This window comes from Hylobates moloch, unplaced genomic scaffold (genome assembly GCF_009828535.3).
Source record: "Hylobates moloch isolate HMO894 unplaced genomic scaffold, HMol_V3 SCAFFOLD_4, whole genome shotgun sequence".
In the NCBI taxonomy this organism is placed as follows: Eukaryota; Metazoa; Chordata; class Mammalia; order Primates; family Hylobatidae; genus Hylobates; species Hylobates moloch.
In genome coordinates this window covers 107,757,345-107,772,440 of record NW_026652279.1, presented here as the reverse complement: position 1 = coordinate 107,772,440, position 15,096 = coordinate 107,757,345, and the positions used below count along the sequence as shown (strand labels likewise).

General features: G+C 34.0%; 2 protein-coding genes across 9 annotated transcripts in view; both read left to right on the top strand.

Moving 5' to 3' along the window:
- CPB2 (carboxypeptidase B2) overlaps positions 1-2,814 on the top strand; it is a 50,546-nt gene extending 47,732 nt beyond the window's left edge. Inside the window, exons 10-11 of the mRNA XM_058438164.1 lie at positions 488-575; positions 2,630-2,814. Coding sequence (XP_058294147.1) covers positions 488-575; positions 2,630-2,814 — 273 coding nt within the window. The remainder of the gene's footprint in view (positions 1-487; positions 576-2,629) is intronic.
- An 833-nt stretch (positions 2,815-3,647) lies between these two features.
- ZC3H13 (zinc finger CCCH-type containing 13) overlaps positions 3,648-15,096 on the top strand; it is a 101,628-nt gene continuing 90,179 nt past the window's right edge. For 4 of the 8 annotated variants that reach the window (XM_032150833.2, XM_032150829.2, XM_032150828.2 and 1 more), the window contains exons 1-4: positions 3,670-3,990; positions 10,553-10,678; positions 11,004-11,113; positions 13,797-13,908. In XM_032150833.2, coding sequence (XP_032006724.1) covers positions 10,562-10,678; positions 11,004-11,113; positions 13,797-13,908 — 339 coding nt within the window. In that variant the 5' untranslated portion in view covers positions 3,670-3,990; positions 10,553-10,561. Of the gene's footprint in view, positions 3,991-10,552; positions 10,679-11,003; positions 11,114-13,796; positions 13,909-15,096 lie in introns of all 8 variants that reach the window. The other 4 variants (XM_032150830.2, XM_032150824.2, XM_032150825.2 and 1 more) reach the window with 4 other exon arrangements.

Genomic DNA, 15,096 nt, shown 5'->3' with positions numbered 1-15,096 from the left:
TCTATGGAAGTCATTAGACATTTTACACAAGAAGAAAATAGAAGTTGTGAGAAGGATAAGAAGTGAGTCATGCATGCATTAGGTGTGTGTATGTGTTTAGAGAGGTTGGATTTAAAGTTTGGTGATAATTTTGTTCAGAAATGGAGTACCTCTAAACTTTTGAGATGTAGTTATACTTCATTTTCCATAATTAATGAGTTCCCAAAAAGGCATGCGATAATTTTTTCTGCAAATTAATATATTTATTTATATAAATTATTTCAATATATTGAAATAGTTTATGTTTAAAGCCACCCAATTGTGATTGCCATAAAGTGCACATATTTTAAGTTAATTTGTTTATCTTATTTATTTGCCTTTTAGATGAATCTAGATTTTCTACATGTATACTTTGATTCAATTAATGTATGATTGTTTTTTAGAAACTTCTACTTGACATGTTTCAAAGCTGCACATTAACTGAAATTCCATATCTTATCGCTTCCAGTCTCTAGTAGCCAGTGAAGCAGTTCGTGCTATTGAGAAAACTAGTAAAAATACCAGGTATACACATGGCCATGGCTCAGAAACCTTATGTAAGTATTTCTTCTTATGATCTTAGAGAACTTTGAGCTACTAAAGAAATCTGTGTGATCTGTTTTTCTTTGTGTATTTAATTTTTCTGAATTAAATAGGGTCACATGTAATACAACTGAATTGTAATAATTAGGAACAGAAGCATAATAGCTATGACAATGCTGAACAAAGCTATATTAATGAGTTACTAAAAAGAAGCCAAAATGCTATTTAAGAAATTATATTTATCACAATCAAGTAGGAATTACAGAATTGGCATCATACTAGTTGAGTGAAGCAGAAAAGTTCATAAAACTTTTGTATGATTCCCAGGGCCACCATGGAAGGTTGTGCAGGTTGTACACTACACTAATCTAGGGCATGCCATTTGCATCAAGTGTTTTTTAGTGTTAGCCTGTCCCCAAGAGTATAGCTCATAACACATTACAGTTGATTGTCTTTAATATATATTACACATACAAGAGCTTGTGACAAACTCTCAACAAAAAGTTTTGATTAATTTTTGCTGAAAGATATTTAGTGAGTAACTCCTATCTACACACAGTGGGAGGACAGACTGATTTTGCCCTTTTGAAGTTTGAAGGGAGACGGGAAAAGAGGAGCATAAAATAAACCTGTAACCAGGCATCAGAAAACTACAGCCTGAAGGCCAAATCCAGGTTTTTCCATTTTTTTTTTTTTTAATGATTAGAAAAAAACAAAAAGAGGCCAGGTGCTGTGGCTCACGCCTGTAATACCAGCACTTCGGGAGGCCGAGGTGGGAGGATCACTTGAGGTCTGGAGTTTGAGACCAGCCTGGCCAACATGGTGAAACTCTGTCTCTACTAAAAATACAAAAATTAGCTGGGCATGGTGGTGGGTGCCTGTAATGCCAGCTACTTGGTTGGCTAATGCATAAGAATTACTTGAACCTGGGAGGTGGAGGTGGCAATGAGCTGAGATTGTGCAACTGCACTCCAGCCTGGGTGACAGAGTGAGACTCCATCTCAAAAAGGGTCAAAACTGTATTTATCATGAACACTAAAATATGTACACATTTTAGTTAACATGCATTAAACTGTAACAAGTCTTCTGGCAATTGTAGCTTTCATGTGATGCTTCTCAAACTGTATTAGATAGATGCTAAAATTATAAATTAAAATTTTGGGTCAGACTTTGCCATAATGCTGGACTCAATTTAGCACCCCCTAAAAAAAGTCAGATTATTCAATTAGTGGGGTTGGAAAACCTAACAAGTTACCTAGAAAAAAATTAATTGGATTATTAACATGTCTTTCACTAAAGTAAATTCCAGGAAGTCAGATTATTCAATTAATGGGGTTGGGAAACCTAACAAGTTACCTAGAAAAAAATTAATTGGATTATTAACATGTCTTTCACTAAAGTAAATTCCAGGTACAGCATATATTTTCATATGAAAACCCTGCATAAACTAAGTTGAAAGCTCAGTAAGGAGAAAAAATTCCTTGTGAAAGGAGAAATGAATGAAAGGAGAAAAAAAGGTCTACATGCCAAACAAAGCTAATAAAATTAATGTTGTTTTTATAAGCAATTGATAAAATGAACCAAGTAGACAAATGAGGAGGGACAATTGATAGGAAATACAAAGATAGCCAATAAATATGCCAAACAAAATGTGCAACTCACTGATTATCAAAAAACATAAATTAAGACAGTTGGATATTATTTTTCACCCATAAAATTATCAGAATTCATAATTCCTACTGATGGTATGGGAAGGGGAAATGGGCAAATTCATACCCTGCTTATGGAGGTATAAATTAATTCAGTTCTTTTGACGTCCATTTGGGAACATGTCGTAATTGCAAAAAGTGCAGAGCCTTAGACTAGCAAATCTATTCTAGGGAAGAATATTCTAAAGAGACAAAGAAGCAATTATGTATAAACAAGGGTACTCATTGTAAAGTTGTTTATATTAAAAACTGAAAAAAAATCTAAAAGTATACAAACAAACATTTAAATCAAACAATTCCCAGTTTGTTAATTAATTTGAAACATCTGTATTTCAACAATTTATTTCTTCTTCTTTTAGACCTAGCTCCTGGAGGTGGGGACGATTGGATCTATGATTTGGGCATCAAATATTCGTTTACAATTGAACTTCGAGATACGGGCACATACGGATTCTTGCTGCCGGAGCGTTACATCAAACCCACCTGCAGAGAAGCTTTTGCCGCTGTCTCTAAAATAGCTTGGCATGTCATTAGGAATGTTTAATGCCCCTGATTTTATCATTCTGCTTCAGTATTTTAATTTACTGATTCCAACAAGACCAAATCATTGTATCAGATTATTTTTAAGTTTTATCCGTAGTTTTGATAAAAGATTTTCCTATTCCTTGGTTTTGTCAGAGAACCTAATAAGTGCTACTTTGCCATTAAGGCAGACAACGGTTCATGTCTTTTTACCTTTTAAAAAAAATTGTAAAAGTCTAGCTACCTACTTTTTCTTCGATCTTCGACGTTTGACTAGCCATCTCAAGCAAGTTTAATGACTAGTTTCATGCTGATCATTGGATCCTACTCAACAAAAGGAAGGGTGGTCAGAAGTACATTAAAGATTTCTGCCCCAAATTTTCAATAAATTTCTGCTTGTGCCTTTAGAAATACAACCATGCATTCCGTTTGCTCCACGGTAATTAGGCGATGGCCCAGAAAGGGGAGGGGTGTCAAAAACGACAAACATAGCCTCTCATTCCAGCTCAGCTGCTCAATAAACACTGTTGAACGAATGAATGAATGGCTCTAGGTACTGTCAACAAATGCCGCATTTTGCGCATTTACAACAGCTGTTTATGGTAAGGAATTATGTAATAAAAAGAGAAAACTCACTTAAATTCACTTTTAATTGGGAATTTTAGTTCTCCCGGGCTCCCGGTTTCCTCTCCTAGGATCTCTCACAGAGAACAGATTCGATTTCCATGTCCCGCCGCGCTCTCACTGCTTGCACGGGACTTTTCGCCTAGAGGGCGTGTCCACGGAGGGCGGTGTCTGCGCACTGACGACTAATCTGACGGCCGGAAGCTGCCTGGGTCTATAGAGGAACAGGGCAAACCTCTGACTTCCGGCGGCATTTTGAGGCGGTCCTCCTAGCGGCCTGGTAGTGTTTTTCTTGCCTTTTCTTAATCTACAATCTCTTCGTTACTTTTCTTCCTACGACCCAGTTTCGCTTGACCCTGGCGAGGCGGTAGGCGGGTTCTGCTTCTCAGCCATTCCGGGAGCTCCCGCTAGCCAAGGGCCGCTTCCCGGGAACCGCGCGCGCACCGCTTTCTCCTCGTCGTCGTCCTCCTGGGTCCAGGCGCGGGGACAGAGAGTCGCCTCCCCCGCTCCTCGGAGCGGCGGCGGCGGCGGTGGTGCCTCCGGACTGCACTTGCAAAGGGAGCTTGGGGAGGAAGTAAGCGTTCTGTGAATTGATGTGGGTATCTGGGGAAAGGCATTGGGCGGACCCGGAATGCGGAGGCCCGGGTTACCCCCCATCTTCTCTTGAGTCACTGGGATTTTGAGCTTTCCTTGAGCATCCCACCCTTAACTCTGCAATAGCCCTCTGTGCTCAGGCATAATTTCTTACTCTGATTATGATTCTGGCATTTGTCTAAGGGGAATAGGTAGACTCAGACAATAGGCTGTACCCCTCGTTACCATTTGATGTAAGCACGGGAACCCTTGTATGGTGTTCCTATTTGTGTGCGATGGAAGGGTGCAGCAATTTGGGCTTAAATTTAGAATCTTCCTCTATACGCATTCCAGATCTGTTAGAGAAAAACATCTTACTCGTGATTGGTCTTGTTTTTTTTTTTTTCCTCAGCAGTGATAACGATTTAGGTCCTGGGAATTGAGTGCTACTTTATCTTCACATGCCTTAAGTAGTTAGTTTTGGCAACTGTCAGAAACGGGGGAAAGTGGAATAGAAAGAAGAGAGTCTGTTTGGCGGCATTACCTCTCTATAATAGGCTAACGCAATTTATGTGGTTTGAAAATTATTTAGAGTTGATAATACTTGAATTATATTGGTAAAATGTTGTTTGTGAAGGGTAGTCTTAAGGTATTTGGTTATACTATGGGGCTTTCAGGTAATTCGAACTACTTTGAAAATTATGGGAGTATGAAGTCTCTTAAGATTTTTGGATTTTTAAAGTAGTTTAAAAAATTTGGAAAATATCTTTGCACCTCAAGTTTTCGAAGTCTGCGATACCGTTGGAGAATAAATACTTATGCAGTTCAGTCTATGGGTATATGGTGCCAATTAGCGGGATCTAGTTCTGTAACATTTGAAATTTACTGGCTTTAGTACAATATATTGGAGCGTTTTGTGAATACAATCTGTAGATTTTCAAATAATTTCTAATTTCTTAATCAACTATTTAGATTGTAACAGATGACAGTTTCAACTAGAGACTATCAAAGTTGATGCAAGCTTGTAACAATTGTGGCTTTAAAAATAGTTGCACTCTGAAACTAATGTTTTCACTCTGTGCATCTAGTAGGATTCAGTTTTATCAAATGTATGCCTCTTACTGGCTTCCTGATTACTGGTCATTTAAATGAACATTGCATATTTTGAGATTTGCAAGCTTATGTGATTTTCATATTTGTAGTATGAATTTAACATACTAAAATCCAGCAAGTGGATGGTATCTTAACATCTTTACAAATTATTAAAATTGTAATAAGTTATCAGTGTTTATTTATAATATGCATTGGCATTTACATAGAGGAAACACATTGTTTAACTTACATTTACTTAGAGAGTTGGTTTTCAGTGGATGTTAGTCTTCCTCACCTCCTCATCTCTCCCAACTCCATTTCATATAGAGGTGGAGCTGTTTCTCCAGCTGTTAGTAGTAGTTGAAACATTAACTGCTGTTGATATAGAAAGAGTCTTCTGTTCTTTTTTTTTTTTGTATTTTTGTATGATGCAGTTCTTTTTACTTCACTTTAGAGTAGCTACCAGCATGATGTTTTCTGTGCACAGTCTTTTTAACAAATTGTTTTTTCTGCATAGTACTACAGTGTTGCTTTGCTAATTCCTATGTAGTCAGCTTAGTTCTGTCAGTTGTGTTTGGAATTTAGTTTGGAATTGTTTTAGCATTAAATTTACGGAAGCAATCTGAAAGTTTGTTTTAGAAAGCTCTTTTTAAAAAATTCTCTCAAACTATGCATCAAATGAACTTATTTTTTTCTTTCTAAAAATATGAAGTATAAATGTGAAGATACCTTATTTTTAGTATCACCTTTTTAATCTTAGAAATTCGGAGTATAGGATTTATCCTAGTTAGTACATTCATGTAGTTTTAATTGCCTAATTGTTTGAAATTTTCCTAATATTATGCCGCTACTCATCCAGATTAAAGTGTTATGCTTTCACTTATGCTTCCAGTAGATGAGACCTGAAAAAGATAATTAATTATGGATTGAAGTGAAGATACTAGAACGGATATGTGTTTATTGACAAGATTTTTGTAATTGAGCTTCTGGAGTCATTATTCAAAAAGAGACCCTTTTGTATGCTTCTTCTTTCTCAGCCATAATTATAATGTGAACCTTCTGAGTATAGTGTTATTCTAAGTTTCCTGGAGCAAGGGAGCAGTTCCCATTTAAGACTCTCTTTTGTTGTGTCTTTATTAATAGACTCAAACTTTGTGTCCCGGATTTTCTTTTTCTTTTTCCATTTTCTTTTTTAATTGAAAAGAGATTATAAAGACTTCAGATATTCATTTACTCTGCAAATGGAGAGGAGAAATAGGAAAATAACGAAATAGACTTTCACTAGTGCCACTCTGTCTTTGATAATGCTCATATTTGGGAAAGACTTGATGATGTGGGTGGAAGTGTGATGGCAACTTAAACCAAATAATAATTTGAAAACAAAAATAGAGGAAAACCTTCATAGAAGAGTAAATTAGTAAGTTATTGGTATGACCTCGATTTCTATTCTCTATGGTAGGAAAGACTTTAGTATTTACATTTTTATCTTATTGTTTCTAATTTTTCTCATATACTTTGAAGCATTTACTTGTCATGTTCAGCCTGTTCAGACATAATTTGAAAAAGTTTTCCCCCCCTTAAAATCTACATTTTAACTGTTGTGGTGTTCATTTTCCTTTATGGGCCCAAAGTTTTAAATAGGATTGAAAATTCTAATTGTCACATTAGTTGGTAACATTTAGTTTTAATATATGAAAAAGAAAATGTTTTTCTGTTGTATTATAGATAGTGTGTAAATTTTTAGACAAATGGGATTTTTAAAGTTATATATTGTGTTCTTTACAAGCATGAAGTATTTTGTTTATTCAAACTCACGAATGTCTCATTAGTAATATTTAAGTAACATTTTATTGTTGACTACTTGTGGAAGTTTTTACATGGATGATCAGTAGAATTTTTTCAGTTAGAAATCTTCAGTTTCTACTTTTTTCTTTTTTCACCAGACGTTTTACACACACACACATATATATCACATTAAAGAACATTTTATTAAGAATACGTGTATGTGTGTATTATTGTTGTTATTATTATTCTTGTTTTAAATGTTAAGTCCAGGACCTCGCTGTAACCCAGACCGCATACTCAGATGCAGTGTTACTTTAGGACAAAGTCTGGTACTCTTAGACTCTGAGAAAAAGGAGAGTACATCTTTATTTTTTTTTATTTTTATTTTTTTGAGAAAGAGTCTCCCTCTGTTGCCAGGTTGGAGTGCAGCGGCGCGATCTCGGCTCACTGCAACCTCCACCTCCCGGGTTCAGTGATTCTCCTGCCTCAGCTTCTCGAGTAGCTGGGATTACAGGCGTGCGCCACCACACCCAGCTAATTTTTGTATTTTTAGTAGAGATGGGGTTTCACCATGTTGGCCAGGATGGTCTCGATCTATTGGCCAGGATGGTCTCAATCTCTTGACCTTGTGATCCGCCCACCTTGGCCTCCCAAAGTGCTGGGATTACAGGCGTGAGCCACTGTGCTTGGCCACATTTTTACTTAATTTCATTTCTTCCCTAAATTGGGAGACTCAGTACAGTAGTAGCTGCAAGTGAAATTCCTGGGATAATTACTATGTAGGTGAATCTTGAATAGTTCTTGATGTCACTGGTAAAAGCAATTTTGTCTCTGGAAAGAATATGGGGGTAGGGTGAGGGAGGTGAGGAGGTGGATCATTAGTCTTCACTTGATTGTCTTTCATAGCAAGTCCAACCCTTGAAATCTTCAAAGTTTGTCTTAGGGTGTCTCGGATTGGAGAGAAGCTCTCAGAACAGCAAAGCAATAGGTCAAGGGAGGAGAGTAGTGCGAATCAAGCAACAGAGGACAGAGCAGAAAAAGAAACTGTAGAGTTAATACCTGGAACCGTCAAAAAATAAAAAGAAAGGAGATGATAGATGACCAATGTTTTAAGTATGATAAGGACGATAATAAATAGCCTGTTGTCCTAACTGGAAACCATTACCCCTGAATTTTTTGAAGGAGACTGGTGGGAGTGGAGGCATGTTGGGGGTAGTAGAGATGTTGGGGGCAGAACTAACTCATTTCCAGTGACAGTGGAGGGAAAAATAAAAAATTAGTGTTAGTCCACTTGAGGCAGTGTGGTGGGATGGTGTGCCTGTTTTCTAAGTTCTACATAACTAGCAAATAAGGAAATTTTGGAACCTATTCAATTTTGTTTATTAAGAAATGTTTTAAAAATTGAATTAATGGTTGAGGATTACACTCTATATTTGTATATTAATATAGCAATATATAATGAAACTATGTTTTTCTCAAACTTCTTATACATTGTGTGATACATTTACTTATTATTGAATCATGCTTGGATATATATTGTTAAAAAAGTGTTTTTCTCAATCAAAGCTCTATATTTTCTAGATCTTTCTCAGCTCCACTTCTCTTAGCTTTCAGTTTTTTTGTGCTCAGTAAATCAAATAGACATAGGAAATTTTACCAGCTTCCCCTCCGTATGTTCACATTTCAGCTGAGAATGAGTCTAAGAAAAATTAAATCAAAGATTATCTTATAATGCTAACACCAGTATGTAGAATTGGTGTGTAGTTCCTTACTTGAAGAACAATTAATATTTAAGTGATTTTGTGTTGCAGCAAATTATTGTTTATGTGATGCTCTCCACTGGTCTTCTGTTTTTAAAATCACTAAAAATTAATTGCTATTATATCAAAAGAATTATTACATTTTATATTAATAAGAATGTGGATTTTCCAATTTAAAATCACCATATATTATTTCATATTTTCCTTCCTTGATGCACCATCATTTATTTATCATATGTTGTTCTTAGTCTTTGGATTCTTTTAAAAATGTGACCTGAAGTACCTCATTGAACCAAACACTGTTTATAGTTTTTTATTGCTGTTTCAATTAGGTACTACCACGATTTAATTTCCTTTAAAGTGATATGTCTTTACTTGAAACCACATTAAAGAACATTTGTGATCTTTATAGAGACTAAATGAAACTTTTTTAGCTGCTGTGGTTCTTTCTAGTAACTTTTGATGATTGATAAGATTTCAACTAATATTTAGTTTGTATAAAGCAGGATATAGTATGGTGTTTTTTTTCCTTTCCCTTATGAGGCAGTTTCTACCCTCTTCCCACAGTAGTGTACACTCTGGATTGTATCTTGGTCTAGAATTTAATATTGTTTTCTAATGTCATAATATACTATCATTATCTGATACTTGCATCTCTAGTTGAATTACCCAATTATGTCATTGGATTAGATTTTTACTATAGTTTCAGTTTTTGAATGTTTTATTTACATATATATATATACAAATATATATATGTATATATATATATTTTTGAGATGGAGTCTCGCTCTGCCGCCCAGGCTGGAGTGCAGTGGTGTGATCTCGGCTCACTGCAAGCTCTGCCTCCTGGGTTCATGCCATTCTCCTGCCTCAGCCTCCCGAGTAGCTGGGACTACAGGTGCCTGTCACCATGCCCAGCTAATTTTTTTTTTTTTTTTTTTGTATTTTTAGTAGAGACGGAGTTTCGCCGTGTTAGCCAGGATGGTCTCGATCTCCTGACCTCATGATCCGCCTGCCTCGGCCTCCCAAAGTGCTGGGATTACAGGCGCGAGCCACTGTGCCTGGCCCTTAAAAAATATTTTTATGTTTACAACAAATCTAACAGAGCTTAAATGTAAAATAAAATAAAAATATTTTTACAATTTGTCTTTTTTCTTATACTAATAATGGTAAAATAGTCTGTTAATTACCTTTAACACCTTTGAATTTTATGTCAGTGTGGTATAGATTATAGAAACACCTTGACTTTTTCTAGTTCTACAATCTATCCTGTTTTGAAAGTTGTTTCTCTCAACATTGAGTTTTGTTTTGTTTTGTTCTTGTGTTACTGGAAAATAAATATGCTTGATCAGATTGTTTTGACTTCTGTAAGGCAAAGAAAATACTAAAATATCATTCATTTTTCTCAACCTGATTTTTGGAACATAACTACTGTTGTCCCTTAAACTTATGAAACATAATTTCTGCTATGAAAATTTTCACCCAATTTTATTTTTCCATTTTCTTTAACATAACTCTTTTTCAGTTAACCAGTTGGTGGTTAACAACTTTGAGTTACTAAATTTTGAACCAATTTTTGTAAGTAACTTTTATAAAGTAAACATTTTGTACTGTATCTCTGAGGTTGATTGTACTATGAAAACTTCACTGTGTGAGTAGGATCATATTTGTTCACTCTGCAGAAGAGGTACAATTCTAGCCAACAGATCTCACAGCTGTTATAAATTCACCAGTAAGGCATGGTTTAGAAGATATTATCTCTGTTTACCTGTGACCTCTCCTATGCTTCTTTTTTTTTAATCACCCAAGGAAAATCTCCTGTAATTTTACACTGTTACCTATAGTTTTATCTACTTGTAAGCTGTGGGCTCAGTTATTTAAAACTGAAGAATTTTACAGTTTTGCCTCTTTCTTTTTTGGTTAAAGTAGTACAAAATGTCAAAAATTAGAAGGAAGGTCACAGTGGAAAATACCAAGACCATATCTGATAGCACATCCCGAAGACCCAGTGTATTTGAGAGGCTTGGACCCAGCACTGGCAGTACAGCAGAGGTGAGTTGTCACTAGTATAGTCACAGGGGTTCTCTTAGAATTCTATTATTGAGATGCTTATTTGTATCATAAAGGTGAACAGGTTGTTTTATTGTAGGAATGTTTGTTCAGTAAATTTTTTAAAGTGTGTTTTATAAAAAGAAGTGAAAAGGGTGATAAGGTTTATGGGTTTTTCCATATTTTTTTCCTGAAGTTTTTATTATTTGGGGAGTAATATATCACAGGTTAGCTGGAATTTTGGTAGCATTTGTTTTAATTTTGTCCCGCTAGCATTTTTTTTTCCAGAAATAAATATGAAATTTACATAGTAATATCTGTCTCTTAGACACAGTGCCGTAACTGGCTGAAGACTGGCAACTGCCTCTATGGAAACACATGTAGATTCGTACATGGCCCTTCACCTCGTGGTAAAGGTTATAGCAGCAATTATAGAAGGTAAACCGAGAACTTTGAATTGTTCATGTACTATTAGAAGATGGCTTTTGTAATTTATCTAGTATAAAAATCTGAAATACAACCGTATATTTGGTCAGATTTTCTATATTGGTGGTAGTCTTACCAGTAATCGAAGATTGACAAGATCTTTTTGTTATTATTTTCAAGATTAATAAAATGTTTGCTTTAAAATTAACTTACTTGTTCATTATTTATTTGTTTTGACAGTAGATCTTTTTGTAATATGTGTATGGCTTACTTTTTTCCCCCTAATTATGTATTAAATTGCTGCTTAGGACAGCAGAATTCCATGGTGTCTGAATTTCTTTTTAGTGAGGCTATTTTTAACTCTTAAAATCATAAAATTCAAATAGGGTATAATTTTAGCTGTTTAAGATGTTCTGAATTCAGATTTTATACAAATTCTATAGGTTAAAATGCGTTTGCCAAATCCCCTATCACAGTATGTTAATGAAAATATGTATTTATATGTGGATGAAGGTGCTCCATATTTCAAACATCGTTTTGCCTTTAATAAAGGCTTGGCTAGATTAAACTTGCTTAATAAAGACCTTTTATTTTTCTTTTGGTTCCTTCATGATGATTATTTTATGGTGTTTAAAAATGTAATATACATAAAGTTTGTCACAAAAACAGTTTTAACTTGATCGGTAAACAAATAATTTACCTAGATCCAAAATTGGTTACGCTCATTGTTTTGGCTATAGCATAGCAACACTATGAAAACTGAACATTAGCAATTGGAATTTTTTTTTTTTTTTTTTTTTTAGTTGGATGATTTTTTGGGGGGTAGTGTATGGGTAGATTTTGTTTAGGAGAATTTAAAATTCAAACCCTCAACATTAGCCAACTTCCTTTTCACATAAACATTGTACATTTTAGTTTATTTGTGATTCTGAATACTGTTTTATTTGTATTTAGATTGTCATTTGTCACTTCCGTTAATGTGGGAAAATTAGTGTTTATTGTATATGTGTGTTTACTTGTATATATACACGTAGATACATACCTGGTGAAACTATTTCAATAATTTTAATGTTTTGCTTTATTAATACTATACTTTTGATACATTTTAAAATTTATCTTTGAAGTTTATTAGCTGACTCAGAATTTTTATTCAAGAAATCATTTTGAGAAAAATGGTCAGAGAAATTTGTCTAAAATGGGAAAAAATAATGTCATTACTAGACTTAGAATAAAGGATATTTATTATAATTTTGCTATTTTGTGTGTGTTTTTCCATCTGATAACTTCTTTCGTATTTGTGCATTTTTTTTGTCAGGAGGAGAAACATAGTTCATAATGCAAGTCAAAGATAAGAAAAGCAATGTATTTTACAAAATGCTTATTTATATGTTTATATACAAGACTTTTACGTAATTAATTGAGAATTCGCTGTATGTAAAACATTCATTCTGTTGGGTGCTGTTTAGGATAGAAACAAGTTCATACTAAACTGTTTTATTATATAAAGGAAACCAGCGCACATAGGATTTACATGTACATCATAATTATAATTTAGAGCACTTAAGTACTGGTTCTTAGTAGGAGATTCCAGTTTCAAGTTTAGCTTTAACTGTTAAAACATTTAATATAAATCTATTACATGTGCATGTAAACATTAATGAGATCCTTTAAAGTGATTTAACTCAAATTATGTCTTTACTAACCTTATGATTTATATTCATAAAATCAAGGAATTGATTTGATTGCTCAATGACTGCTTGAAATAGATGTGAATATTTATGTGATTTGTTTATATCTTTTTTATATATAGTACTTTTTGGTAGTCAAAGAGGAACAGAGCATTCCTTAACTTCTTTTGCCCTGTTTTAAAGGTGTTCTAGAAATAGTCTTTAAAGGCTATTTTCCATCTCTCCTTTGTTTTTTCCCACTGATAGTGAAAATAATTGCATAGCCATATAATGTCAAATTTCTAGTATAAATAATAAAGCGTTATCACTATTGCATATAAATATGTATTTTTCCTTTAGCTAAAAAATTTACAGCAGAATATGAAAATCACTGTTGTAAAATTGCCTTGAAACTTTTATCTTTATTCTGAAATAATTTAAAATTTAAGATAAATTTTAAAGCTCCTATATTTGCTTTGATTCTTACTTAAGGTACATAAAATATTTTCTCAGTTGTTGATGTTGCATCCAGCCACAGGCATGTGTATACAAGAAACTTATTTCTTGTAATATCTTCTTATATCTTTCATGTATAGATGATAATGCTGCTACCTCTAGATTAATTTTGCAACTTTGTAGTTTAAAACTTTGTGTTACTACTACATTTTACTCCCACATGTAACTAATATATTTATGTGATTAATGGGAAAACAAGTCAAGCTATTAGTTCCTTTTTCTCAGTTCACATATAATTTCTTATTCACATCACCAGTCCTGCCACTTCGTGGAATTTAACATATACATTTTGATTGTTATTGGGAGAAAAACTGTAAGTGTTGCTCGTGTTTTGCATATTAATATTTAAGGTGAAATTTTTCAGAAATTTAGGAGTCAGGGTCAGTTAGAAAAAGTGTATTGAGATTTGTGAGGTTATTTCTGTAAATACATTCTTATAAAATGTTATTAATATATAAATATAGATTTTTGTTGTTTCGTTTTTTGTTTTGTTTCTGTGTTTTGGTTCAAAGGTCACCAGAAAGACCTACAGGGGATCTTAGAGAAAGAATGAAGAACAAGCGCCAAGATGTGGACACTGAGCCCCAGAAACGAAATACAGAGGAGTCATCCTCACCTGTTAGGGTAGGATTGAATTTCCCAAAACAAAGTTAAACTTCAGTAGTGATTTGTTAATTTAAGTTTCATTTTAAATATTATTTGTGTGCTAAATATATGGGAAATGTGTAATATGGCATTATAATGTTCTATATGGATAATGTAATTTAGAGGGAAAGAGTCCCCTGGGAAAACTGTGATTGGTTCAGTTCTTTATGGTAGTTAAAATGAGAGGGATTAGTTGGCAGAACTCAAGCTGAACTTAGTAGGGATTTTGTTCCTTGACGAGGATCATGAGTATCTTTAAGTTTTCAGAATTCAGCCAGCCATCACATCTGCTTCCAAGAAAGATTGAAGTGGCTTGCAGTAGAACACTTACAAATTAAAACAATGAAAGCAAAACACATGGGGTTAACAAACTGAACTAGAAAGTTGAGGTAAAAGAAAGCACATATGACCACAAATTTTAGCTGTGAATTTGTTGGCAGTGAAGCCAAGAGAAATAAAATTTATAATGTAGTTCATTGAATAAAAGAAAACAAGTGTTTGTCAGGAATGGAAATCTTTCCCAGAGCTAATTTTTTTCTAGAAATTTATCATACCATATTTCACATACCATATGGTTCACTCATTAAAAGTGTACGCCTCAGTGGTTTTTTAGTATATTATTAGAGTTGTGAAACCATCACCACAGTCAATTTTAGAATATTTTCATTGCTCCGTAAAGAAACTCCAAACTTTTCAGCAGTCGCCCTCCTAGCCAGCCGTCCTAGGCAACCAGTAAATCCTCTTTCTCTGTCTAGAGATTTGCCTATATATTTCATATAAATGGAATAATAAAACATGTTTTTTTGTGACTAGCTTTTTTCACTTAGCATACTTTTTCAAGTTTCATTAAAGAGTATGGGATGCATCAGTATTTTATTCCTTATTTTTGTCAGACAATATTACATTGTATTGAAAATATCACATTTCGTTTATCCTCTCATCAGTGATGGATATTTGGGCTTTTTCTACTTTTTGACTCTTGTGTATAATGCTGCTATGAACATTTATGTACAAGTTTTTATATGGATATGTTTTTATTTCTATTGGGTTTATATTGAGGAGTGGAATTGACAAGTTCTACGGTAACTGTGTGTTTAACCTTTTAATGAACTGCTAGACTTTCATTAAGTGGCTGTTTCATTTCACACTGTTGACAGCATATGAAAG